Source organism: Scatophagus argus, chromosome 24, assembly GCF_020382885.2.
Source record: "Scatophagus argus isolate fScaArg1 chromosome 24, fScaArg1.pri, whole genome shotgun sequence".
In the NCBI taxonomy this organism is placed as follows: Eukaryota; Metazoa; Chordata; class Actinopteri; family Scatophagidae; genus Scatophagus; species Scatophagus argus.
Window position 1 is genome coordinate 914,940 of NC_058516.1, and position 25,002 is coordinate 939,941.

The window sequence follows — 25,002 nt, forward strand, 5'->3', positions numbered from 1 at the left end:
TTTAATCTTTAATACCTCTTTGATCATTTATCCTGTTGACGACTACTCTATTGGAGCTTCAGTGTTTATTGTTAACAATTGATTTGCGACACATGTGGTACTTTTATTTTGAACATCGATCCTCCCTCTTTCCGGTCCTTCTTCAGCAAACTGCCGCGTGCTTGACGCAGCGACGTTCGAGCAGTTCCTCACTGCACTGAGTGTGCGCAGATGTGACTTCAGTAATCCGCTTGTTTCTCTCATTTCTTCCAAGCAGAGAATAAAAACGTGACTCGTCGTTAATGCTGCACGTGTCAGTTTATTTGCCGCACTTTTATTCATATTTTTACAAACATGTTGTCTAAGTTTGTAACCAAAACAAGCTGAGAAACAAAAGTCGGTCACGTTATCCGCTCACAGTCAGAGTGACGCGGCGACCTTCTCTCCGTCCAGCAGTAGGTGGTGCACGATGCCATGTTTCTTCTTCCCGCTGCTGGACGCCTTGATGCAGCATTCGTGTCCCCCCAGCGTGAAGTGCGTCTCTGTGCCGTCGTCCACGAACTCCCCCTGTGGACAGTCCACCAACACGTACATCCGGTCAGGTATGAGGACAAATAGGGACGTTTTAAACATTTGGCATCTTAATCTGAAAAGCTCCACCTCAGAGGACAGGATGTGACCATTGACCAGCTGGATCTTTTTACAAACAGTCAGAAATCACTTTTGACATTCTGAGTGAAGCCACCTCGCGGCGTGCTGACGATGGACCGACTCTCACCTGTGTGTCCACTTTCTGTCCGTTGCACCAAACGTCCATGGTGTCCTTCTCTGGTGGACAAAAGAGAAGAGCCACAGATCAAACCGTATCTGACATGAGAATCACGCTTACAACCTGCATTTCTGAAGGACAGACTTCAGGCTTGGCGTTTCCTGCTTCAGCGTGTCCACTCACCCAGCACCACCCGGCGGTCCTCTCCGTCCACCTTGAGCAGCCAGGTCTTGGTGGTCTGGGCCCTGTTGTCGATGAACCTCTGCAGACTCTTCCCGGCGACCTCCAGCGTGTACTCGTAGGCGAAGCCGCTGATGGCCTCGATGACTATGGTGGCTTTGGTGTTGGTGCTTCCCACGGTGAAGGTTTCCTTTCCAACCAGCTTGAACATCCAGTCTTTTCTGATGACTTCCTGTTGAGGAAACAGACGCCTGCTACCTGCAGTCGGTTGTCGGTTTTTGGACCTGACGGGTTCTGATCAGAGGTTTACGCGTGTGGTGGTTCTGAAGAAGGTGCAGAGTTTCCCATTCACTTTCAATGGAGTCACTTTTCTCCCAGCACCATCTAGTGGCCATCGGGGGAGCTGCAGCACCGTTCAATATTGAGTCATTGCCAGTGTACAAATATACTGCACTGAAGTACAATTTCGAGGTACTTTACTTGAGTACTTCCGAATTGCCACAGAGACAAACTCCACTATTTATCTGACAGAGGACTCAAATGCAGTACTTGAAGTATTTCCACCTCAAACCAGGTGCAACAATTTGCGCAATGAGTACTTTTACTTCTATATTTTACTTAAGCCAGAATGAGAGTATTTTAAAGTGTAGTACTGCTACTCCACTAAATGTTCTGAGTACTTATTCCACCACTGATCCTGTTAATATTCAGCATGTGCTTTAACACTCAGCCGTGTCTCCAACACAAACTTTTGTACTTTTACTTCCTCGGGCGTGTAAGAATCCTTCCAAATCACTCAGGTACCTGAGAGTTGGGGTCACAGGCTGAACCACTGACAGGAAGCAGACTGAAGGGGGTGTGTCTCACCTGTCCGTTGACACAGACAACCCGTTTCCCGGTGGTGGTGCCATGAGCGAACTCGATCCTGTAGACGCCGTCGCTGAGCGCCACATCCCACACGGCCACCAGGTCTCCGCTCAGCATCTCCGACTCGCCCGAAAACGACAGGGTGTCCCGCTCAGAGCGACTCGTCGGCCGAGGAGCCGCCGAGGGTGGAGGAGTGTGGGCTCAGCAGCAGGTGCATTACTGTAAGAGGATTAGACGCAGCGAGGACGAGCTCCCTGGCTGAGACCCCGTGTGAGCCTCAGCTGGATCCCTGTGTGAAACAGGAAGTGTTTCTCAGGGCGAGTGTGGCGGCGCCGACCTCTGACCTGTCCGTCGTCCAGGAGAGGAAATAAAGAGTGTTGTTGCTGAGGACAGAAAGACAAAACGTCTCACGTGGAACTTCAGCAGGAAAGCAACAAGTGCACAAGTACTTCCCTCTGAGCTGGGTGCAGTCGCAGCACAGAGTACTGCAGTAATACTGCAGTAATACTGCAGTGTCCCCATCAGAAAGCAGCAGTGATTCACACAAAGCTGTGATTGTATTGTTGTTACAGGAAGGACACACACACTCACACACACACACACACACACACTCTCAGCACTGGAGGAAGTGGTGAACACGGTCACACCTGAGGACAGGTGTCAGTCAGTCTGATTGATTGTTTTTCCTCCTGTGTACACCTTACAGTACTGTATGTGAGTACTTGTACTTTGAGTATTTTTATTTCCTGTGACTTCAGAGGCAAATGTGGTACTTTTTACTGCATTTACGTGACAGCTTTGGTTACTTTTCAGGTCAAGTTTGAGAAGACAGAATCCGACAAACAAACAAACGATGATGTCACAGAACCGATTAAAACTTTATTGATCCCCGAGGGGGAATTCAGAACAACATAAACTTTGTAAAGCAGTTAAACCAGCTTCACCAGTTTCATCCTTAAAGTGACAAACACCTTAATAACACAAATTAGTCTGAAATACTTTTACTGCGTCACCAACACTTTGGTACTTTTGCTGAATGAAAGGTTTTTTTATTTTCGTTGTAACAGAGTATTTGTACACTGTGAGGACTTCACACACACACCAGCCTTCCTTTAAATGCTGAGCTCACCTGAGGGTTTGACTGACACCTGGAACGATCCCAGTGAGCTGTCGCCCTCCTGTGGTGACGACGGCGCACTGCAGGTCCACGCTGAGCCCTGCGGCCAATCAGAGTCCAGCAGGAGTGCAGTCGTTATGTTTCATGTGAAGACACTTTTCTGTCCTTTGCTTTGACTCGACACAACAGATCGACATAAATATTATTGATCTGTGAGCGGCAGGAAGTGCGTGAAGTGGAAGCGAAGGAAGCAGAGTGAAAATCCGCCGCGGAATCAGGCTCGTCATCACGATGAGGACGTCTCAGCTGATCCCGCAGAGGACCACCTTCTTCATCTTCGTGTCCACTGCTCCTCGTGACAGATGACACGCTTTGGACTCTCTGTTGTCCTGGTAACGAATTAAGAGGTGAAGGCAGGCCACGAACGTGAGGGTCTCGTGGAGTCTTCGGGCTGCAGTACTGGGGCAGTAATCCACTTTACTGCACTGTGAGTACTTTTACTTTGAGTGAAGACTATGAAGTCAATTTTATGACGTGTGAAGGCTTCAAACCAACTGCGGTGACTTTGTTCCTCGTTAAAACATTTTCTCACCTTCCGCTGGGATGTTTGGCGTTGACTCGGTGCTGCCACCCAGTGGCCAGATGAGGCGTCACACCCGGTCCCGGTCTTCACTCTCTCGTTACACGACAATCACTCGGTTTAATTGATCTACTTGACTTTTACCAATATGATGTGGCCGTTTGAATTTTCTCTGTGATTCTTCTTGCCTACGTGGTGCAAAAATATTTAATTTTATTCTCATTACTGGTTGTTGTATCAGCTCTGTCAGGTAACACAGGTGAGCTGACGCCGTGATTACCAAATAACACACGTCCTCATGGCAGACACGGTGGGGATTAAATCAACTTTCATCCTTTTCTGCTAATCTGATGCTGATGCGCGTCACAGTGCTGCTGAAATGTGCTCCCACACGTTCCCACGCGAGGACCGATCGTCCAGGAGACTCCATCACACCAGGCGTCAGTGATCGTGTCTTTTATTATCAAATGGGTACGAGTTGGTCTGTGGACCTTCGAACCACAGACGCCATAAATACACAGAGGAGGATTTAAACAGCAGATTCCCTTTGAAAGCCCACATGTTTGTCAGGGAAGTGAAGAGTAAAGCATTCATACAAAAGGAGTGTGCGCAAGTGGAATAATTACATATCAGGAATGTGTGACAGAGAGGACAGAAAGACAAAGAAGTGGAGGACAGCGCAGAGACGACTTTCAGAGTTCAGCCGTTTTAGCTTTTTGGCCACAAGACGAGAGACGGCAGCTTAAGGCACAAGACTGGACCCTGGAAGACGCGGAGCCTCTTCCTGCTGTGGTTACAGCTCGCCATGTGGGGTACACGGCCATAAGTATGCGGACACCCGCGTCCACCACACGAGCACGTCCATCCAGCTTCATCGCTTCCCGCTCGCACAGCTGACGCACCGTTAAGACAAACACACCACCTGAGAGCAGGAAGCTGAGGAGGCTGGAGGCGCCCGCGCAGCCGCGTTCTGCTGCCAAACAGGGGCGAGGTGTCCGCATACTTTTGGCCACAGCTGGACTCCGCACAATCTGCACATCAAAGAGGAAGTGACACCAGGAAAGGACCGCGGTTACCAGGCAACCTTAACACAAACAAACCGCGGTCGTGGAAGTGAGAGTCTTCTGGTGAGCGTTTAGGTTTCGGACGTTTGGAGACAAAGACGTGTTCGGCCAGCTGAACGTGCAGGTGAGGATTCGGGGTGTCGGCCGTCAGGTGTGTCCTCCCCGGCCGTGGAGCGGGCGAGGAGCAGGTCTGAAGCCGCCGCCTGTTGGGTTCGGGTCGTCCGGCTGGGTTTGTCACTTCGTCTGGCGGGCTGCCACCTCGGCGTTAAAGTATGCAGCAGCGCTTCTTCTTCTTCTTGCCGCTCGGTCCGTTTTTGTCTTTGCTCTCGGCCATTTTCTTCTTGCGCACCTCCCGCATGAGGTCGAAGAACACCTGCGAGACAGAAGACAGACGGACAGCGTGAAGCTCCCGGTTAAAACCCAAACAAAGATTAAAGACAACAGCTGCTGCTGAAGGCTCGCGTCAGCACGTGCGGCGGACGTTTGCGTACCTTGTCGACGTTGGCCCTCGTCTTGGCCGAGGTCTCCACGTACTGGACCCCCCACTCGCTCGCCTTCGCCGCGGCGTCGTCGGCGGAAACCTTCCGTCGATCCTCCAGGTCCGACTTGTTCCCCACCACGAGCAGCGGGATCACCTCCTCCTCCTTCACCCGCAGGATCTGCTCCCTGACACACACACACGCGCGCACACACACACACACACACACATCAAACTGGTTTCATGTGTCACGTGTGTACGAGCTCCTTCCTGGACTTTAAGCGGCTGTTTGGATTTACGACTGCGCTTCGTTTATGAGCTTTTTTCCAAAGCGCGTGGCTGCTGTGAGACGCTCAGGTGATCTGCCACCTGCACCTTTCCACAGGTGAGAAACCTCTGCGGGGCCTCGGCTCAAGTTAAGGATCGAGACTGTGGCGTGAACACACCTGAACTCAGACGTGGCTGTGAAGGACTCCTGCTCGGTGATGGAGAAGACCAGCAGGAAGCCCTCTCCGCTGCGGAAGTAGTTGTCTCTGATGGCGGCGTAGTCCTCCTGACCCGCCGTGTCCAGGATATCGATCTGAACGTCCTCGCCGTCCAGCACCACCTTCTTCCTGTAGCTGTCGGCCTTGGTGGGCTCGTAGTCCTCCACGAACTGGGAGCAGAGAGACGTAGATGTGACAGGGAACAGAGACAGCGAGGGCTCATGGGAAACGTAGTCTCACCTCGTCGTACATGAACTGCAGCGTGAGGGCAGACTTCCCCACTCCGCCGCTGCCCACCATGATGACCTTATGGAGGGCCAGAGAGGTCTGGTTCTTGTTCTTGCTGGAGGCCATGACTCTGGCCTGCGGAGACCAGCGGGGACAGGACAGGACAGGACAGGACAGTCACCTGTGCAGTACGCTCGAAGCCGCTGAGGAACTCGTTTCCAGCCGCCACGCTTGATTTAGATCAGTTAGTTCAGGCTGTGGTTAAAGAGATAAGTGTTACCAAACAAGGTTGTCAACAGTCACTTAGCAGCTATCGTCCACCAAAACAGACGTTTCTGATGATAGGACATGAGACACAAAGTGGAGCGAGGGGCCCACCGAGACAGCAGATTCACAGGTCCCAGATCAGCGTGTTACAGCCCCGAGTCCAGGCGCAGTTTGAGAGGTCACATGCAGGCCCTTCTGATAAAGACAAACTGTAAATACGCTGCTGGGAAGTCAGTGGAAAAACCCACTTGTCTGTGACCTTTCACAGCGTACTTTCAGTGCGGGCTGCTGCCTGTAAGGACACCGACATGAGGGCAGAGCAGACGTGAAGCAAAAACATGTCGGCTTTAAACTGTCAGCTCGGCTCCGGGACGACATGAATAATAGTGCAAACTGTGAATCACCTCTGCTGTAAAAACAAATAAGAAATAAATGAACAATATGCCTGGCTGTTCTAAAAGAGGAACTATATTTCATCCTGTCAACACACAACTTCAGCTTCCGCTCTGCATTAACCAGCTGACAGCTGGAAGCGAGTTTCTACATGACACTGAACAGCCACTGTAGCGCTTCCCAGTTCCCGCCTTCGGCATGAAAGACGCCTCTCATTGGATGAAGTCGGGAGCGGAATGCCCGTATGGCTGCTGCTATTGGCTGCTTGGACTGTCACTCATCGAACTGATAGCAAGCGAGTGGAACAGCAATAGATCGCGATTTCTGTCCCCTCAGGGGATTCAATGAAACGACATTAAAAACGCGTCGCGGCGGAGCGGAGGAAACGTTCAGCTGGCGGAAACAACGCAGAAACAGTCACATAACTCACCCGCTAACGACTTTCACTGTTGTTCGCTGGGGAATCCGCCATACACCGACACACACTCAACTTTTACAAGTTGCCTCTGCCCCACCTTGTACCCGGACTCAACCGAAGATCGTGTATATTGAGAAGGAGGGGTCATTCTGCAGCTGAGAAATGACGAGTGCAACCAGGCGACCGAGCTAGCATAGCTGTTGCCAAGGCGACAGATTTAGCTCTGGCCAGAAGCACAGCCACAACAAGATGATGCAGACGAACACCTTTGAAACTACATGACTTCCGTTTACACTTTGATCAGACGGAAGTTCTTCCACTTTAACGCGGCTTGTCGCTGCCTTTTCCAGGACATTTCACAGAAAGACACCGAGTGATACATCTTACCTTTTCTCCACTCTCAGACCAGGCGGCTGACGTTAACAGGATGTGATGTCACGGAATTCCTTGTTGTCATTTTTTTATTTATTGGATTTAAAAAAACAGAGTAAAAAATGTATAAAAACTAAAAATTGAGCTTTATTTTCTTTATGAAAAACTGTACACGAATGATCTCTTCGTATACAGAAAATGCAAAATAAATACACGCTAACAATAAACAACTTACGTGTTGATTTTCAAGTTCACAGACAAAAACATGTGAAAAAAACCTGAAAAAGGTCCAACAGTTCAAAACCCGCCATGATGTAAATTCACTGCATAAGCTGCACTCAGACTGTTTTTCATCATGTCAAACGAATCCGCAGTTAGAAATGTTTTTGTTTTACAAATTCTCTCAAAAATAGAGATTTTCCTCTTCCATCGAGCACATTACTTCATCCTCCATCAGGTACTTTTGTTCCCAAATCTCCTCGACGTTGGGACGTTAACTTCCAGTCTCTTTCACTTTTGTCGTTTTGTGTGAAAACTTGCAGCAGATATTCCGTGGACTGACTCAGCCGGAAGGTTTCGTGCTGTGATGTTCTTCCAGGCTGTGAGCCTGCATTACAGTTTGTGGAACAAAGATGGCGCTGTTTCATTACTTTGTCCACTGGTGAGCGAACAGTGACCGACGGATCACTGACTGATCACTGACATGAAAACTGACGTTTAGCTTCACCGACTCCCCCCTCAAACGACCTCTGAGTCCATTTAGAGTTGGAGTTGGAACAAAAACATGTTTTGTCTTTTCGACTCGTTCTGCTCATTTGCCCCAAATTATGGCTGACATATTTAGTATCTTTGGAAAGTGTAATAAATTTTGGCCAAAACAACACGTGTTATGAATAAGCCGAATCAAACGGATGTGATTCCAATAGAAGCAGGGTCATGTGAGGGGAAGAGCAGAGCTGTTTGTGAGCACCAGAGGTCAGAGGTCAGCTCAGTCTCTGCCGCTGCTGGATGATTTGCCTTGGAGTTTTTACTAACAAATGCTGCAGTGCTGCCAAGCCCCAGAGGACACGCTCATTCTTCCAAGCTGTTGGGGGTTTGACTGGAAGGGTTCGGCATGTTAGGTGTCTTTTGAGGTTTATAAGTAGTTAAAATACTTTCTAACAAGTCTTTCTCTGATGAGGAAGTGACACCAGCTCATACTGGTTTTATCCAAATTCAAGCTGCATTTTCTTCTCTTTATTGATATCTTAAACGTGTCCACATACTTCTGGCCACTGACAAAGTCAGAATAAAGTGAAGTGTAACTGAACACACCTGCATGTCATGTATGTGTGCAATTTGATCCTTTTCCTCCTTTGAATCAGAACAGCACAGAACTCCCTTTGGGATTTAACGTTTTTAAGGATGCTTAACGTTACAAAAACAGAGAAAAGGTGCCTGAAGAAGTCCGTGTGGAGGGCTGCCATCACACTGAGCCACACAGGAAGATGGAAGGAACACTTGAGTGATTCTGTTGGACATACAAACACCTTTAAGCACATTGAAAAGGTGCTGATGGTGGCTCAATGTCACCCGGGCGTTACGTCAAAACGTGCCTTGAATTACGGTGAATTTTATGCGACAAATAAACGTCATTAATGTGAGCATTACTGTTAACTCCAAGTGCTGTTCACTGATAAACATTTTGTGCTTTTATCTACATAAGACGTTGAATGCAGGACTTTTACTTGTAATCGAGTACTTTAATATTGTTGCCTTAGTACTTTTACCACAAAGTACAGGGTCTGAAGACTTCCTAAGTCACTCAGAAGCACTTGGAGTTTTGAATGTCCTGTGACTGACGAACTGCTGCACTGTGATGCAGTAACATTCTGAATAAACTGCAGTTTTTTGGGGGGGTAAACGGTCTCTTCAGGAGTATTATGTACTGCAATATGAGTCCCTTTGGTAATAATTCAGTGCTCTCTGCTAACACGCCTCCTCTCTCTCCTCTTGGCCCCGCCCCCCTCGGATATAAAAAAGTTTTTGGTGTGTGGCGGCTCCCGAATCGCACACGCCAGAATGGAAACGCTCCTCGGTGCGCTCACTGGCACACCTCCCTCTCCTCCTCCTCCTCCTCCTCATCTTCTTCTTCTTAATTGCGCATCGGCACTCCGGCAGCCCCACAGCGGGAGTCACGACCAAGCACGTCTGAGATAAACGCAGAGGATGAACGAGTGAGGATGATGATGATGATGATGATGAGCTTCCTGCGTCGGTGGACCGCAAAATGATGGATTGAACTTTAAAAATGTTCAAGTGGTGTTTGGACTCAGCTGTTCTCGGTCTGTGGAATATGTCAGAGTTAGATTTCCAGCTGGGCTGATGCTGATTCGTGAAACCATGACACGTTTTCTTCTCCTCCTGTCCTGATGCTTTGTGCGTGAAGCTGCTCCAAACTCCAGCGCAGGAAAGTCACCGGAACCGGACTAAAGAGGACTCTGCTTCCCGTTCTGACAGGCTGCTGAGAGGGACCAAAGACATGCATGTAACGATGTGATGAAAAGGTTTCCTGCTCACGCATCTCCCAGTGACTGGAAGTAAACGGCACCGCCTGAGTGCGTCAGACCCGCGCGGACAGCCGTTACGCATGGGGACAGCTCTGGACTGAGAGGATTTTTTTGCTTGTTCATTTTGCTTTTTATGATTTTTAACTCTGACAAAAGAGGGAAACAATTATCCTACTCCTCCTCAAACAGAAAATGAGTAGCTGTCTTTTCCGACTTGCACTCTTCGTGGCTTGCGTCCTCTCCATCCGCTGCACCGCTGCGCCCCCGACCGAGGCGGAGGCGCACACGGCGACCTGCGCGTCCTGCGGTGTCGCTCAGCCAGAGGACCCCGAGTCGGGCCGGCTCAACGTGGACTTCCTGGAGGCGGTGAAGAGGCACATCCTGAGCAGGCTGCAGATGCGGGAGAGGCCCAACATCACGCACCCGGTCTCCAAGGCGGCCATGGTGACGGCGCTGCGGAAGCTCCACGCCGGGAAGCTGCGGGAGGACGGCAGGGTGGAGATCCCCAACCTGGACGGACACCCGATGAGCAACGAGGTGCTGGAGGAGAGCTCGGAGATCATCAGCTTTGCAGAGAAAGGTGCGTGATGGAGACGTGCTGCCAGCTTCAGGCTTAGTGAAGTGAGAAAAGGCGACATTAGCGACGTGAAACTTTAGATTTTTCACTGATTTTCTGAGAACAAAACGCATTAAGACGCAGCCGACACGCGCGGCAGCGTCACGTCACTCCAGCTAAATTCAGAGTAGAGAAACGTGAAGTTGTTCTTGCTGTACAGAAGATGAGATGCAACAAGCCAAACGCATCCTGCAGGGAGGGCAGAGCTCACTTAGATTCTGATCCTGACTCAGGTGCTGCTCGCGGTCCACAGCACGCGGCATCCAGCCCCGAGAGGCTGCTGGTCTTTGTACCCTGGCTGATGTAGAACAGATGTTGACACGGGGGCCTGAAAACCCGCCAAAACGAAAGTCGAGGTGGTGCGCGGCGGCTACCTGCACGGGTCTGTTTGTTTGTTTGTTTGTTTGTTTGCACCTTGCCTGCCGTGTTTGACCACATGCTGGACACATGATGTCCTCGGTGTAAACGCTGCTGCCGTGCTGCTTCAGTCCAGCTGAGCAGAACCCTGAGCCGCTGGTGCGGGATGAAGGGGGATGAAGGGGGATGAAGGGGGATGTTGTCGTCCAGAATCCTTCTGAATGTAGTCTGGGTGTGCAGAGTCGCAGCTCATTAGATTTCGAGGCTTCTCTGTTTTTGTTTTTTTTTTAAAGTACGGCTGCGTTCATGTGCTCGAGAGAAAGTTGGACGTCTGGGCTTTGTGGCTTCTGTCCCAGTGTTGTGTTCACTGACCTTCCTGGAAACCCCGGCCACACACAAACTGAGACTGTGCGCAGCTTCGCCGGGTGTCGGCGGAGGTTTTGCTCCCCGCTGAGGGCCTTTCAGTTTCAGATGTTCCTCTCTGCGGCCGCTGTGTTGCAGACCTTCCACCTCGGCGCAGCCCGCTTGCCAGTTGGCTGCGTGGCCGGCGCTGAGCGGCTGTCAGCGGGGACGTGGCACGGCGACAAGGCTCACAGGAACACTGAAAGTGATCAGCTGCGCCACCTGCTTCGCCCACGTGTGGAAACATCTGCTTTCCACGTCAACAACTGGCTGCTTCGCGAGCCTGAGTGTGTTCATCATAACTGGGAGTCGTGTGTGTGTGTGTGTGTGTGTGTGTGTGTGTGTGTGTGAGACATGGCAGGGTTGTGTTGAATCAGTCCCCTCAGTAAAAGGTCAGAGCTTTTGTGTCGGCCATCGTGCAGCCTGAATGCAGATTGACGGGCTGAACCCTGCAGCCTGGCACCCCATTAGAATTCACAGAGTGTGTGTGTGTGTGTGTGTGTGTGTGTGTGTGTGTGTGTTGCATCACAGCAGTGACGTTTTATCTGTCACAGGCTCTTCATGAATGAGACTTCTGTCCACCGTTTGGGGGAAATCACGGAGAATGAAGCGTGTGTTCCTGTCAGGCGGGTTCTGTGGTGTTCTGATGGATGTTCTGCTGTCATGTGAGGTTCCTCAGCAGACGGAGCTTCTCTGTGAAGTCCACACACACACACTGCATCGTGTCTGAGCTCCACAGCAGCTTCTAAGCGGACCTTTTGCCAGCTGCGTGAACCCGACGTGTGAGAGTGGCTTTTCTGTTTCAACTGTTTCATTACTTTAGATTTCACTCAAAGTTTTGTCGGACAAACGTGCTCCAGCAGACACTTAAAACAGAGTCATTTTGAACTTGAACGTGGTTTAGATAAACATATTTGGACAGACAGAAGTGGTTTTTGATATTTTTACAGAGCGAGCAGGCTGTTTCTGTTCTTCCACCAGCTGAACTAACTCAACTCAGAACACAAAATCATCAACAAGTTAAAGTGTTATTCATCTCCTCCCACCATGAATAAAACTGAAGTGAAACTTGAATGAGACATTTAATCCTGCATTTAGCGCTCTGGCTGTGTTTTATAAAAGAAAGAACAGAAAGGAAAGCTTCCCGCCTCAGAGCCGCGTTGTGGCCGACAAACCAGAAGAGAATCAGCAGTTTTGTAGCCTCAGATTTCCACACAGCAACCCTGCAGAAAAGGTCCACTGAGCTGCTGAGATGAGGGCGTCAGAGGACCTCGTCCCTGCAGAACATGGCTGCTTTTAAAGGTCACTGCGGCCTAAATTTAGATTTTTTACTGGTGAAAGTAACTCGCAGGTTACACAATCAAGTGGTTTATTTATCTGTCTGTTGGTCCTCACTAAACATTCGTCGCCAGAAACAAATCGAAACCTAAATATTTACCGCCTGTAAGGTCAAGCCAGTGAGAGCAGCTGCCGCCCTTCGACGGCGTAAATGTGGCACGCACATCGACCATGGCTTTGCTCCAACGCCAGGAGACGGTTTTTGTTGAGCCGTTGGGTGTCGTCCTCCTCGGTTCACCATGAGCGGCGGCGTAGCTTTGATCCCTGCAGTTCAGAGCGACTTTCAGCAGTTCCACACAACACGTGTTGACAGATGAACAACCTGCGAGATCTGCACCTGCAGCTCCGCTCCACCTTTTGTTTTCGTTTTGTATTCACCTAACGTTATCGTTCCCGATGGTTATCTCGCGTGGCTCACGGCGGCCTGTCATCTGCAGGCCCGCCGCGCAGCAGCGTGTGAGCCAACATCCGAGCTGCTGAGTCATGACTCAGATTAGCTCGTCTCATGATGGACGAGCCAATGCATGCGAAGGCTCGCTGAAAAGCACAAAGTCTGCTCCTTCTGAGTCTTTGAGTAATCTCTGATGTTCCTCCGCGTCGCAACACGAGCAGCTGGCGTGGCCTGGTGTTTTTATGATGCTTGCTTTGTTTTATCCTGGTGAAAACCCTTCGGTGCACCTGATGTGTTGTGGTTGTGTTCAGTCACAAGTTCATCTGCTGGACTGCGACGCTCTGATTTCCCACGAACTGCCAGTCTCAGTTTCTCAGGGTCGGCTTCAGTCAGAGTTCAGGAGGTTCACACCTGATGAATGATCTAATCTCCTTCACCTGACAGCTGCCAATCAGCTCCTCCACGTGTCCGCCTCGCGCCTCTGTGGCACCGGCTGCTTCCTGCTTATAGAAACAGGAAGTGGATGGTTCAGGGAGCGGGTTTGGCCCCGGCGACAGCATCCCGAGATAAAGTACCTAAAATGTAAAACACAGCAGACTAAGGAGGCTGTTGCTTCCAGTCCCGAGTGAGCCGAGTCCTGTTTCATCACACCATCAGTTATCCAGGATTACTCTCGAGATATTTACATGTCTCTGCTCAAGATCAAAACTTTATCCTTCCTTAATGGCAGCACTGGCTTGCAGAGAGGCACAAAATGAATCCCGCAGGCCAATAAAAGAGGAGATGAATTGCAAATACAAACAGAGCACACTGGATGAAAACAACCTTTTCTTTTTGCTTGAGTCGGAGCACTCGGGGAGAAATCTGTGTATACTTTGAAAGATGTTGAATCAGTTTCTGATTTTGGTTCCAAACGGGTCTGGATCCCTCAGTTTGCCCTCCTTCCAAAGCTTTTAACGAGCTGACGGTCCCCAAATGAAAAGCCTGTGACCATTTGCAGTCTGTTGCGGGAGCAGCCACGGCTTCTGAGAAGCAGCTAATGTCATGTAAATGCTGCTTCTTGTGTCTTCATTCTTCCAGTTTGCTGCTGCATCTCCCGCGCTGCCTGGCCCTGCGACGGGCTCTCAGGCCTCATTGTGAGGACAGTTAGGCTCCATAAGATCTCATTTTCAGGCAGCATTCAACGCAAAGCCTTTGAACCTTTGTGTGCGTCTCTCTTAAGCCCCCCCCCCTCCACCCCCCGGGTCTCATATTTGGGCTGATTTGGAGGCCAAGTGGCCCAGCGCCCAACGCCTTCCTGTCACAGTCCGCAGGATCTGTGCTGCCACCCTGAACCGAGAGGAGCTGGAGCCTGTTGTCTCACTCTAAGCTGTTCCCAGGTCCACTCCTCACCCGCAGTGCTCAGTCCCCTTTGCAGACGTCCTGTCCTCAGACTGTTCCACACGAGAGACCGTGCTGACATATCTGTCCGTCCTGATTTAAATGTCCAGGTGTTCAGTTTTTGGTGGTTGTTTAAAGCCCTTCAGCATGCAGTGTTCTCAAATGTCAGTTAATCCGTATCAGGCACAGATGATGGATATTCCTGATTAATAATCAAACCCTGTGGTGTGTTTTTGTTCCTCAGATGATATGGTCACATCCAAGTCCAGCCTGTTCTTCTTGATCTCCAATGAGGGAAACCAGAATCTGTATGTGACGCAGGCCACCCTCTGGCTCTACTTCAAGCTGCTGCCGTCCCCCTCGGAGGTGCGTCCGAGGCGGAAGGTGACGGTGAAGGTCTACTACCAGGAACCTGGTCTCAGCAGCAAGTGGAACCTGGTGGAGAAACGGGTGGAGATGAAGCGCAGCGGCTGGCACACCTTCATGCTCACCGACGCCGTCCGGTTGGTGTTTGAGAAGGGCGACAGGCGTCAGAACCTGGACGTGCGATGCGAGGGCTGCGACGCAGAGGGTGTCACGCCCGTCCTGCTCAACCACAACGACGAGTCCCACCGGCCCTTCCTGGTGGTGCAGGCGCGGCAGGCTGACAACAAACACCGGATCCGCAAGAGGGGGCTGGAGTGCGACGGCAGCAGCAGCCTGTGCTGCCGCCAGCAGTTCTACATAGACTTCCGGCTCATTGGCTGGAATGACTGGATCATCGCACCGTCGGGCTACTTTGGGAACTACTGCGAGGGGAACTGTCCGGCCTACATGGCCGGCGTCCCCGGCTCGGCCTCGTCCTTCCACACGGCAGTGGTGAACCAGTACCGCATGCGGGGGATGAGCCCGGGCTCCATGAACTCCTGCTGCATCCCCACCAAGCTCAGCACCATGTCCATGCTGTACTTTGACGACGAGTACAACATCGTCAAGCGGGACGTTCCCAACATGATCGTGGACGAGTGTGGCTGTGCTTGAGTGTGTTTTCATTATTTAAGATGGAACTGAAGAACTTAAGTGTAAACAAGAGTCACAATATTACAACAAAGAACAAAAACGAATATAGAAACAAAATATTTATGGACGAAGAAAACACGCGCACACACAACCTCATCCACACATATCTACACACCCTCATGTATGCCTGCACAAAAACCTGTATATATATTTATGTTTGTTGATGTATTCTCTGGTGTTTCTGTCTAGAAACGAGTCAGTCGTGACTCGACCAGTCAGACGTAAAGAGTTCTCTTCTTCCAAATCTTTAAATATCCGTCAGTCTCTGTATTAATTATCTCTGAGGCGGTCAGATTTGGTTTGCTAACGCATGCCGGACCTGCAGGATGTGACCGACTAGCATCGGTCACGCTGCTCGTTTGGAATGAAACTCTTCCCGCGTGGAGCGTTTAGGGAGCCTTACGTGAGTGACGAAGAGCGTTGGTGTGATTCAAATTGGCCTCCTTTGAGAGGAGTGTGTGCAAACACGTGGGACGAGCACCTAACACATTCGGTCACCGGTCAGACTTTACCGACGTACAGCACGTCCAATCAGGACTCACGGTCACACTACGTCTCAGAGAAACTTTGTTCAACGATAAAAACCGACTTCAAACACATGTGAACATTTGGATTCCAGAAATGGATGGAAACTGAAAGAACACAATCTGTGGGGACTTTTCAGTGAGGTTACACTGTCACCAAACCATGACATGATCCTCCAAACCATAAGGCACACCTGCCAATGTGAGCTGTCACACCTGACATTCACACAACTGCTTGGAGGTTGTGTTTCCAGTTACTGATATGCATCTGTTCACAGCTCTGGATTCTTTCCATTGTCTCCATTGTTGTTCTTACAGTTGGAAAGCTACGCTGACGTTTATCAAACAAGGCTAAAGGTTACCTGAACGTCTCATGGCATCTCTACAGAGCTCGCTGTTGTGTCGTGCACCTCAAATTTATTCCTTTGATTATTGCAAGCTTCACCTCCCTTCACCTTGTTTCAGCTTCACCTCGAAGGGGGGAAAAAACTCAACATATGTCACATTTCAGTCACAGTGAAAAGTTGCCATATTGCTCAGTTTGGTGATGTGCAGCTCGGCACACTCTGATAGCACTTGCAGACTGAAATGCCTTTAACGAGCCCTACGAGGCGCACCGCCGCCCACAGTCCTTCTGAAAGAAACAAGTGCCGCATGAGCTATGCAATGTATAGTATTTACCCATCCACCAGACAGGCTGAACTTTAGCTCTTCTGACAAACTGTCTCCAATACTTGAAATGTAAGTGTGGCAAGCAGGGGCAGGTCGGGCTTTGGCGAGGAGGCAGGAGGAGGCAGGAGGAGGCAGGAGGAGCCTCCCCACCACACAGCTCAGCGTCTGACTCAAAATGTTTCTGACAGTAGACGGTGAAGTCTTGTGATCTGACTCCACTCGAAAGTCTAACCCACAGCTTAGTCTAATCCAATCAGATGGAACAACAGTGTGTGTTTCAGAGGGTCCCACTCCGCATGGGGCACAGCACGTATAAGAAAACAGAAAATGTGTTTAATACCTGCTCTGAAGGCTCCTTCTTTCTTTGTCGTACAACACAAAACATGTTTGTGCTCACTGGACATTCAGTCCGTCACTGAACAGTCGGTTGGGTTTCACTGCCTGAATCGTCTCAAGTATAAAAAGAGGCTAACTGGGGCTAACTTTGACCCAAATGTGATGCTCGAGTAGTGATTGTAGTGTCTAAATGAATGTGTCCCAGTGGAGTTTGGCACCGAAACACACTTTGAGACACAGTTTGGAGTCACTTTGACATCACTTTGATGTTTCCAGGTTATTTCACCAGTCCACGATATCCTGCTCTCATCTGCACCACCAGGTGACAACACCTGAGGTTCAGGCCTCCTGTCCAGCGCTCGACCTCCACTTTGCCTTCCACTGTAATCCTTCGCTTGTTCTCGGAAGCGAATCGTTAGAATATTTGCACTGAGGAGCTGCGTGACGAGTTAGAAGAGAAATGAACAGAAACTGCCATTGAAAAAAAAAAGTTATTTTTATAGAAGCAAAATTGAGCTCTGTTCAAATGTATTATACCTAATCATGGAACCAAAGAGGCCAAGAGGTTTAGCTATTGAAAGACGGCGAGGCCGTCGCGTTTGTGTTGTTGTAAATGACTTTGTGACAGTTAAAGAGGCCTAAACACTGTATCAGGGTATAATATCAGTCCATAATCAGCTTAATCTCTTTTCTATTTTGTACCTAGACATGGAATATTTCATATTTTTTCATCAAAGTACTTAAATATTCCTAGTTTTGTTTCCTCTTTTTGTTAGCTCAGAATCATTTAGAGTAAAGCACACGCCATCAGATCCCTGTACAGTCGATGTAACATATCAATATGCTTTTGAAATATTTTGTTCTTTGTAATTGTTGAAAAATAAATTTCTTATTACCAGTTGTATGGACTTGTTTGTGTCGTGACACCTGAGAGAACGTTATCCAAGCTTGAAGTGAAGGTGTGACTTTGAAGATGGCGGCGGTTTGTGCCGCGTTCGCCCACGTGTTGTGTGATCTTTCGCCACAAAAATTCCCTAATTATCAGCAGAGAAGCTGAGGTCAGAAGGGATTTCCCAGCTGATTACCTATCGTCTCGGTTCGTAACACCTCAGTCATAACTGAGGTATTTTATAAATTAGCCATCACTAATTACTCATCAATATTTACTTCAGGGGAATTTTAGAGGCTGTTATGATTAAAACAACAGAAGATGAGTTAATAAAGGAGCACGATTGGATATTCATGTCAGGGAATATAAACATGTTGGACTGTCGATTACTTATTATAGTTAGTTATACTTAGTTATTTAATGTTAGAAAAGTGTCCTGAATATAAATCTGATCAATGAAACTCAAGCCAAAGAATCTGAACAAGCATCTGATTTTGCACTGAGGGGACTTGACCTCAGCGTTTACAAAGTCGGGGTTGTCATTGATATAAAAACGTGGGGCTGTGGGAGGAGGAGCCATGATGACGGGAAGGTGCAGACGGTCCACAGAGCTTCGTCACCTGTCGGCTGGTCCTCAAAAGTGTTTTTAAAACTGCTTCCCACAGTCCGACTCAGTTTTACTAAGAATCCAGACATCTCAGTGTTTTGTTAGATTCATTCACTAAGATGGCTCTGAGTCTCCTCTGGCTCTCCAGTGGACAAAACTGGATTTAGTTATGTTTTTGCCCCGAGTTTTGTCTCTCAGGCAACAGACTGTTGCACTGGGGTCCACTGCTGCTGTCGGTATAGTAGATGTTTTTGTCAGACGTTTTCATATAACAGTCAATTATTTATCAGGAAGTATTTGGTGACTGTGGGCTGGGCCATTTTCACAGCAGCATGCTAAATGAATGATGAAAATGCTCTTTCTCACGTCCCTCAGACCAAACCTGCAGCAGTAGGTGGACATGCTGAAGTCGTTTCCTCGGGGCTGGGAGTCCGGCCAGCCCACAGGGCCCGATATGTGCCCATTCAGGCACACAAAGGCCCTTAAAAGGCCTAATTAGAGCTAAGCAAATCTCAGCAGGACTTCAAGGGTCAAGTGTTTGACCTCTGGGATCACACCCTTCACGACTGGGACGAGCAACAATCATGAAAATGCAGCGTCAGCAATCGGTGTTTCAGGAAACTCACGAGACGCGTTCACAGCAGCTAAACAAGACAAACAAGCTAAAACAGCAGCTAAACAAGAACGATCAGAGCGCATCGGCACCACTCGGAGGCTCATTTCACCGCCACGCACACGTCCATCAAAAGCATAACTCCTCCTAAAAATAATCCGGTAATTGTCAGGGCCAAGTCAGGAGAAATGTTGCTGTTAAGTGGTGTGAAATGATACGTTTGAGAGGGAAAACAGTCGCCCCTTAATCTGACAGGCGATGAACGGATGAGTCAACGCTGACATTGTCTGCTGCTGCTCAGGAATGAGAGCGAGGCAGAGAAAAGGGGGAAGAACGAGGAGACAAACAGGGAGGGATGAGAGTGTTTTTCACCTACATGTTACACTGTTGTCCTGTGAAAAAACAAAGAATGAAACTGCACTGAAATAAGAAAGAAGTGCAGAGAGAAGCTCAGTGTGCTGGTCGTAGCACGTACACATAAGACACAACTTCACTGACAATAATGACTTTAATGGAGGCACACGAAACTACAATAAGGCCTGTGAGCTCCTGGTTCTTCTGCCAGCATCAACAACTGCAGTCCTGTCAGGCCTGTGCAGTTAGTCTGAGACTCACAGTCATTGTATGTGTTGTCGCTGGAGGCTAATACCCTCGTATGAAGTGTTAGCTTTGACCCATTTGTGCTTTTTTGTATTATGAAGAAAAAAAGAAGAAAACAATCAAGACTGCCGCAAAGGCACAATAGAAGAGGGAATGAAAATGGGCAATAAAGTTCTGTTTTGCCTGACTTAACGTCGGAATTTTCTTGGGGCTCCATCTAGTGGCTATCAGAGGAACTGCAGCTCGAGGCCCAACGCGTTTACAAGTTTTGTAAAAACAGGTAAGTGTTCAAAACAAAAAGCAGCCACAAATCCCAGACATTCTTCAGCACAAATCCAGCAGGACGAAGGCCGTAGGATGAGTGTGTTTTGTCAAAAGAGCAGGCGTGCAGAGGATTCAAGCCGAGAGTTAGTCAATTACAGTGCGGACTTCGCGGTGATGTCAGGTGACACACCAGAGCTGTTTTGTCATGTCGCTCGGCATTAGCAGCTCCAACCACAAAACACAGGAATGTTAATGAACGGAGCCCCGGAGCCTTACTGCGTGACACAAACTTACTCCAAGTGAACATGCTGTCGTGAAGTTTGGCAGGCTAAAACAGTTATGTGTTTTGACAGAGTGTGGTGAGCTCTGACAGACACACGAATGAGCTTTTCCCGCTGATTTATGGCCGGCGAGAAGCAGATCTAATTTGTTTCAGAACTTTGAGAGGTTATGAATCATCGATCATACATTTACAGTATGTGACAAGGTACAGTACCTGTCGCCGGGAGGCAGGGATTGGAGTCTGCACTCAAACAGGAGCTCTTGTCTCACTGGGCTGTAATTCCCCACTTCAGATCAGGTCTTGATTACATGTGGTCTCCAGGCAGGCAGGCAGGCAGGCAGGGTTTAAAATTAAAAACACTCAGAACTCATTATCATACCTCGTACCACTGATAAACAACAGGTGAGCCGACAAGACTGAATACATGGAATAAGATATATTTTAGATTTAAACATATAAGCTATTTATGTTATATAGAAGTCAAGAGCGTACGCGTGTCGTGCACAGGCGGAAAACATCTCCGCCACAACCCCAGCATCTAACCACACCTGTTTGTTCCGGTGCACCTACTCTTATGTTCAGGTGTCATGTGGACGTACCTCAGCGTGGAGTTTGGTGAGCTCACGAGTATCTGAGCTGCAGCTCGAGGTCCACGGGGAGTCCTGAGAATGTGGACTGTGTTTTCTGTCTGAGGTGGACCTGAAGATGACGTTAGACTCCCAAAGGCTGCGCTCCCTGCTGGAATGCAAAAGACTTTAAAGTCATGTATTATCCCTCATTAAGCAGCGTAGCTCACCTCAGATTTTACCTCAGGTGTTGAAAAGGAGTTCAGCGTCTGCAGGTTCGAGTGTTTACATTCACAGCTGCAGCAGCGGGAATGTGGCACAGGGAACCACGTCGCGGACTGTGGGCCTGCTGAGCAGCACATGGACTAGGGGGGTTTGGGGATTATCTCATCCCTCAGCTGAACTATGACCTTCGACCTACTCTTGCTGGTGGTGGACTGGAGAGGTTTCAGGACCACGGTTGGGTCTCTGGCTCCTCCATCAGCCCTCACTCTTGCCCTTCTCTCTCCAGCTGATGAACCCGGGCAGAGAACAATTAAAACTTTGTAATGCTGTATTTTTCCACTGTGGCGTTGCTAAATCAAAGTCAGGTATTTGGGTATTTTTTTCCACTGCTGTGTTCCTGGTAATGTGGGTGATGCTGCATTTTTGTGCACTTTGGCTATGATTTGCTGTGAAAAACAGCCACTAAAACATAAACACGTCCAAGTGCCTTTCAGCCCTTCAGACAAGTGGAAACTTTCTCAAACGAGGCCCATTACGTGGACACGAACTTCATCCTGAGTGAGACGCAGCGACGGCAGCTGCAGGGGGAGAAGGAGGAGGAGGAGGAGGAGAAGAAGAAGAAGAAGAGGGATGTTGTTGTGAGGGGCGTCGCTGCTCGTTCTTGTGTATTTATGGTGGAGAATGACTGGAATGTTCCAGTGCACTTATCAAAATATGCATGTTACATCTGCAGGTTTTCCTTTGGCTCAGGCATCTGCAGCCACCGCCCGCAGCCTCGTCCTCACCTTATCGGCCTGCCGCGGCTTCTCCGACTCGCTGGGAAATTAAAGCGAGGGCTGGAGCTGACACACTGAGCAGCTCGCCGCGGGAACACGCCGTCCTCTGGGGGGAAGGAAGAAGATGGATCACAGTAACACGCCGCTTCTTAGAGCCATCGGCCGTTAACTGATCGCTGTTATGACGCGACGCTCCAGGTGAAAACGATGGAGCAGCCACGGGAACAGATAAAACACCACTCATGACTCCTCCTGTCAACCCTGGACTGCAGCCTGCCAGGAAAACAAAAACAGACCAACAGTTAGACAAAAATGACAAGAAGAGTCTCAGTTAAAGGAAAAACGTTTTGGTTTAGCAGCAGGTCACACTCACAGTATGAGAGTTACAAGTACATTTTTATTATCACCATCTATTTTTATTGACGTCCTGGGGCAGCTTTGGGCCTCCATCTTACAGTGTATGTCGGGGGAATTCTGGGCCCAAGCTTAAAAATACCAGAATTCCCCTTTAAAGCAACCAAACCTTTATTTATTAAACATTTTTCATGCTAGGAGAAATCTGCTGTACACAGCGTCCCCACAAACAGGTGCAATGGAAAAAACAAAACCACGGCTAAACAAATGCAGTCACATTTGGACAAAGGAATGTTTTCAGTGTGGTTTTAATGAATGTTAATGTTGGAGCACATCTAAAATATATCAGTTGGGTCATAAAAACCAAAAACAGTAATTAAATTTAACAAATGTAGCAGCAGTAAAATATAAAAGCAAGTGAAAAACATGAAAAGTGGGAAACCCTGTGAGCAGAACTGGTTTGAGTTTGGTGCCCAGTCTGAGTCAGGACCACATCCTGCAGGATTCTGACACTTGGGCTGAGACTGAAGACACGTCCTCACCTTCAGACCTGTGAAGATGCTCGGCCTCCGTCCAGAAGCGGCGGGTGGATCAGGGTCTCGCTTGCGGTTTCCTCCTCGGCTCGCTGTTGTTGTTCAGATGCTTCCTGACTCACGCTTCAGGCATTTGGCTTCAGCCACAGGCTCTCAGGTCTGTAAGTCGCCGGCTGCTGCGCCGCTGCAGCGTCCCGCCCCGAAACACTTGGAAGATGCAGCTCGAGGACGATAAGTGTGGAGATGAGTCACAGTCTGAACGTCTCCACATCTGAAGAAAAAACCACAACAACAACTCCTCCCTGATTAGTCAGAAGAGCACGTGGGACTGCAAACAAAGTCTGCAACGTGAATTATGACAGTCGGATGAGTAAACACGGCTTGCAGCAGGCTCCTCACACAGATGCATCACCTTTTACCCCGGATAAACGCTGGATTTAAACACACAAAACAGACACGATGAGTCCTGTCATGGCGTTTGTTCTACTGTAGGATCAAAACGTCTTCTAAAGATCTTTAAAAACACAGAACGATGTGATGCTCTGGTGTCCCGCAAAACCTCAGACCAGTTTTTACGTCTGACTGGTTATAATGGGAGCATGTGACCATCTGCTGAGGTTGCTGTGCTTTCATGTCTTTAATTGTAAGTTCACAGAAAAGTGAAGACAGGAAGTGAGGCAGGATGACACGCGTCAAACTGGGCTCCAAACCCAAAGTGTTTTCAGGGATCTGAAAATGGCGGTTAGCAGTGATGTAGCTCATCTTGCAGTCTTTTTGGGGGGAGCGGAGCACATTGTGCTCCCTAAACGCTCCAGATGGTTGGCTAAGCTGCCGGATTGCTGCGTCCAACTGACCCGCAAGGTGCGCCACCGTTGACGGGCGTCCTGCCGTCATCAATATTCATGAGGAGAAGAAGCTCGCTGTGGAGAGCAAACTGGCCCGGCCTCATTAGAATATTCATACCGCCGAGGGTTCGCGAGAGTGACGTGCCGGCCTCATGACTATTCATGAGACGGGTCTAATCTAATGGTTGAGGAGGGAGCGTTTTCAGTTTTCAGCGTCGCCCCCTCCGACGATCAGCACCTCCAATAATGAGAGGCTCATTCATAAGTGTGCAGTGAGCAAGCTGCCATTTTTGTTGCCTGATTAAGCCTGATGCTTATCCCTGTTTCTAGGTCAGGGAGAGGCATACCAAAAGCATTAGAGCATCAAGAATGGGCTGATGACTTGGTTAAGAAAACATACTGTACACTGGCACATTATTTAACCCTGACCACCAGCTCTGACAGCTCAAACCGCTTCCTGCAGCAGCTTTTCAGGATCTTCACAATCACCAAACGCAGCAGCATTTTTTTGTCTTTCTTTCATTCTTCCTCTTTTTTTCTTTTTTGACATTTTCATTGTTGCACCCAGTGCCCGAGAAAAGTAGGACAGAGCAAGTTGCAAAAGGCACAATGGGGGACAGTTTGCTTTTCTTGGTAACTCCCAATTAGGCGTTGTTCTCACTTGAAATGTTTCTTTTGAATAATTGACAGTAATTTAAAGGAAGCACATCCATTATCTAAATGAGGCCACGTGTCTCTCCAGGCTTACATCAGTATTATTTAAGAGCTCTCGTTTGAGCGAGGCACCGACACGCTGTTCCCGAGGAGGACTAACCTTGGCTCATCGGTTTTTTCTTCCCACCTCCTGCAGGATTTAGAGGTTGTGTCCACGCAGGTTCGGTCTTGTTTCGAGGCTAAGCTCGCTGAATAAAGGGTTAAAGCTTCATTTTGCCTGATTTACTTTTTTTCCTCCTTCTCTCTAAGGGTGCTGGGTCCCTGTGCTGCTGCTGCCGAGCCTCTCTAGGGCACATACTTGTGGGGCACATATATTCTCTCTCATTAGTTCTGCAGATTTGGGGCCCTCAGGGTACTCCTGTGCACATGTGTTGGGAGTGTGGTTCCCACTGTGCTCTGCAGCTCTGATTGAGTCTCTGATTGCCTTGACATTAAGGGGGCTGCAGTCCTTGTGTCATGCCTGGCCTGATGAATTGGCGGTGCAGGAAGGGGAGGTGGGGGTCGCTGCACACTGAGCTGTTGTTGTCGCCCTGAGGTTCACGACTTGCAGGCCGCCGCTCGAGACGGGAGGACTGATGGAATTCGGCTCGGGCACCTGATGGTTGAAGGGGATCCTGATCGGTTCTGTGCTCAGGGTGGGAGGGGGCGGACTGAAGAGGCTCACTGCGAGCACCAGGGTCATTAAAGTACCTGGATTCATCAATTCTAACGTCTAACAAGGCTCTTCTTTCAAGCAAATGAACTGAAAACAGTCAAAAAAATTTTTTAGTTCACTTGTGGACTACAAAACATGCGGTTTCTGCATATTTGGATTGAGACACAAAGACCGGACTGTTTGAGGCTCCCAGAAAACTTAAGTTGACTTGATTTGATTGATTGACTTCTCTTCTTCTTCTTGAGATAAAGACTGCG

At 49.0% G+C, this 25,002-nt stretch overlaps 3 protein-coding genes across 4 annotated transcripts; 1 reads left to right on the forward strand and 2 right to left on the reverse strand.

The window, feature by feature from the left end:
• Positions 1–256: 256 nt before the first annotated feature.
• faimb (Fas apoptotic inhibitory molecule b) lies at positions 257–2,393 on the reverse strand. The gene is made up of 4 exons (XM_046381905.1): positions 1,796–2,393; positions 932–1,160; positions 758–807; positions 257–546 (listed from the first exon to the last, which is right to left on the reverse strand). The coding sequence occupies exons 1-4, from the start codon at positions 1,910–1,912 to the stop codon at positions 400–402; spliced, it is 543 nt and encodes a 180-aa protein (XP_046237861.1). The 5' UTR covers positions 1,913–2,393; the 3' UTR covers positions 257–399.
• Positions 2,394–2,654: 261 nt separating this feature from the next.
• Positions 2,655–7,068, reverse strand: LOC124055260 (ras-related protein ralB-B-like). Of its 2 annotated transcripts, none has more exons than XM_046381895.1 (5): positions 6,838–7,068; positions 5,760–5,882; positions 5,481–5,689; positions 5,048–5,222; positions 2,655–4,929 (listed from the first exon to the last, which is right to left on the reverse strand). In XM_046381895.1, the coding sequence occupies exons 2-5, from the start codon at positions 5,871–5,873 to the stop codon at positions 4,822–4,824; spliced, it is 606 nt and encodes a 201-aa protein (XP_046237851.1). In that variant the 5' UTR covers positions 5,874–5,882; positions 6,838–7,068; the 3' UTR covers positions 2,655–4,821. The 2 variants fall into 2 exon arrangements, with proteins under 2 accessions (XP_046237851.1, XP_046237850.1); XM_046381894.1 differs by having other exon boundaries at positions 5,760–6,002; positions 6,838–7,066.
• Positions 7,069–9,154: 2,086 nt separating this feature from the next.
• On the forward strand, positions 9,155–17,863 carry LOC124055240 (inhibin beta B chain-like). The gene is made up of 2 exons (XM_046381867.1): positions 9,155–10,326; positions 14,475–17,863. The coding sequence occupies exons 1-2, from the start codon at positions 9,939–9,941 to the stop codon at positions 15,248–15,250; spliced, it is 1,164 nt and encodes a 387-aa protein (XP_046237823.1). The 5' UTR covers positions 9,155–9,938; the 3' UTR covers positions 15,251–17,863.
• Positions 17,864–25,002: the final 7,139 nt, after the last annotated feature.

Coding starts and splice junctions, on each gene's coding strand:
- faimb (XM_046381905.1), bottom strand. CDS start 1,912: ATGCTGAGCGGAGACCTGGTGGCCGTGTGGGATGTGGCGCTCAGCGAC. Junction 808..931: donor GGACCGCCGGGTGGTGCTGG/GTGAGTGGACAC, acceptor TTTGTCCACCAG/AGAAGGACACCATGGACGTT. Junction 547..757: donor GACAGAAAGTGGACACACAG/GTGAGAGTCGGT, acceptor GACTGTCCACAG/GGGGAGTTCGTGGACGACGG.
- LOC124055260 (XM_046381895.1), bottom strand. CDS start 5,873: ATGGCCTCCAGCAAGAACAAGAACCAGACCTCTCTGGCCCTCCATAAG. Junction 5,690..5,759: donor TGCAGTTCATGTACGACGAG/GTGAGACTACGT, acceptor CTCTGCTCCCAG/TTCGTGGAGGACTACGAGCC. Junction 4,930..5,047: donor CGAGGGCCAACGTCGACAAG/GTACGCAAACGT, acceptor TCTGTCTCGCAG/GTGTTCTTCGACCTCATGCG.
- LOC124055240 (XM_046381867.1), top strand. CDS start 9,939: ATGAGTAGCTGTCTTTTCCGACTTGCACTCTTCGTGGCTTGCGTCCTC. Junction 10,327..14,474: donor CATCAGCTTTGCAGAGAAAG/GTGCGTGATGGA, acceptor TTTGTTCCTCAG/ATGATATGGTCACATCCAAG.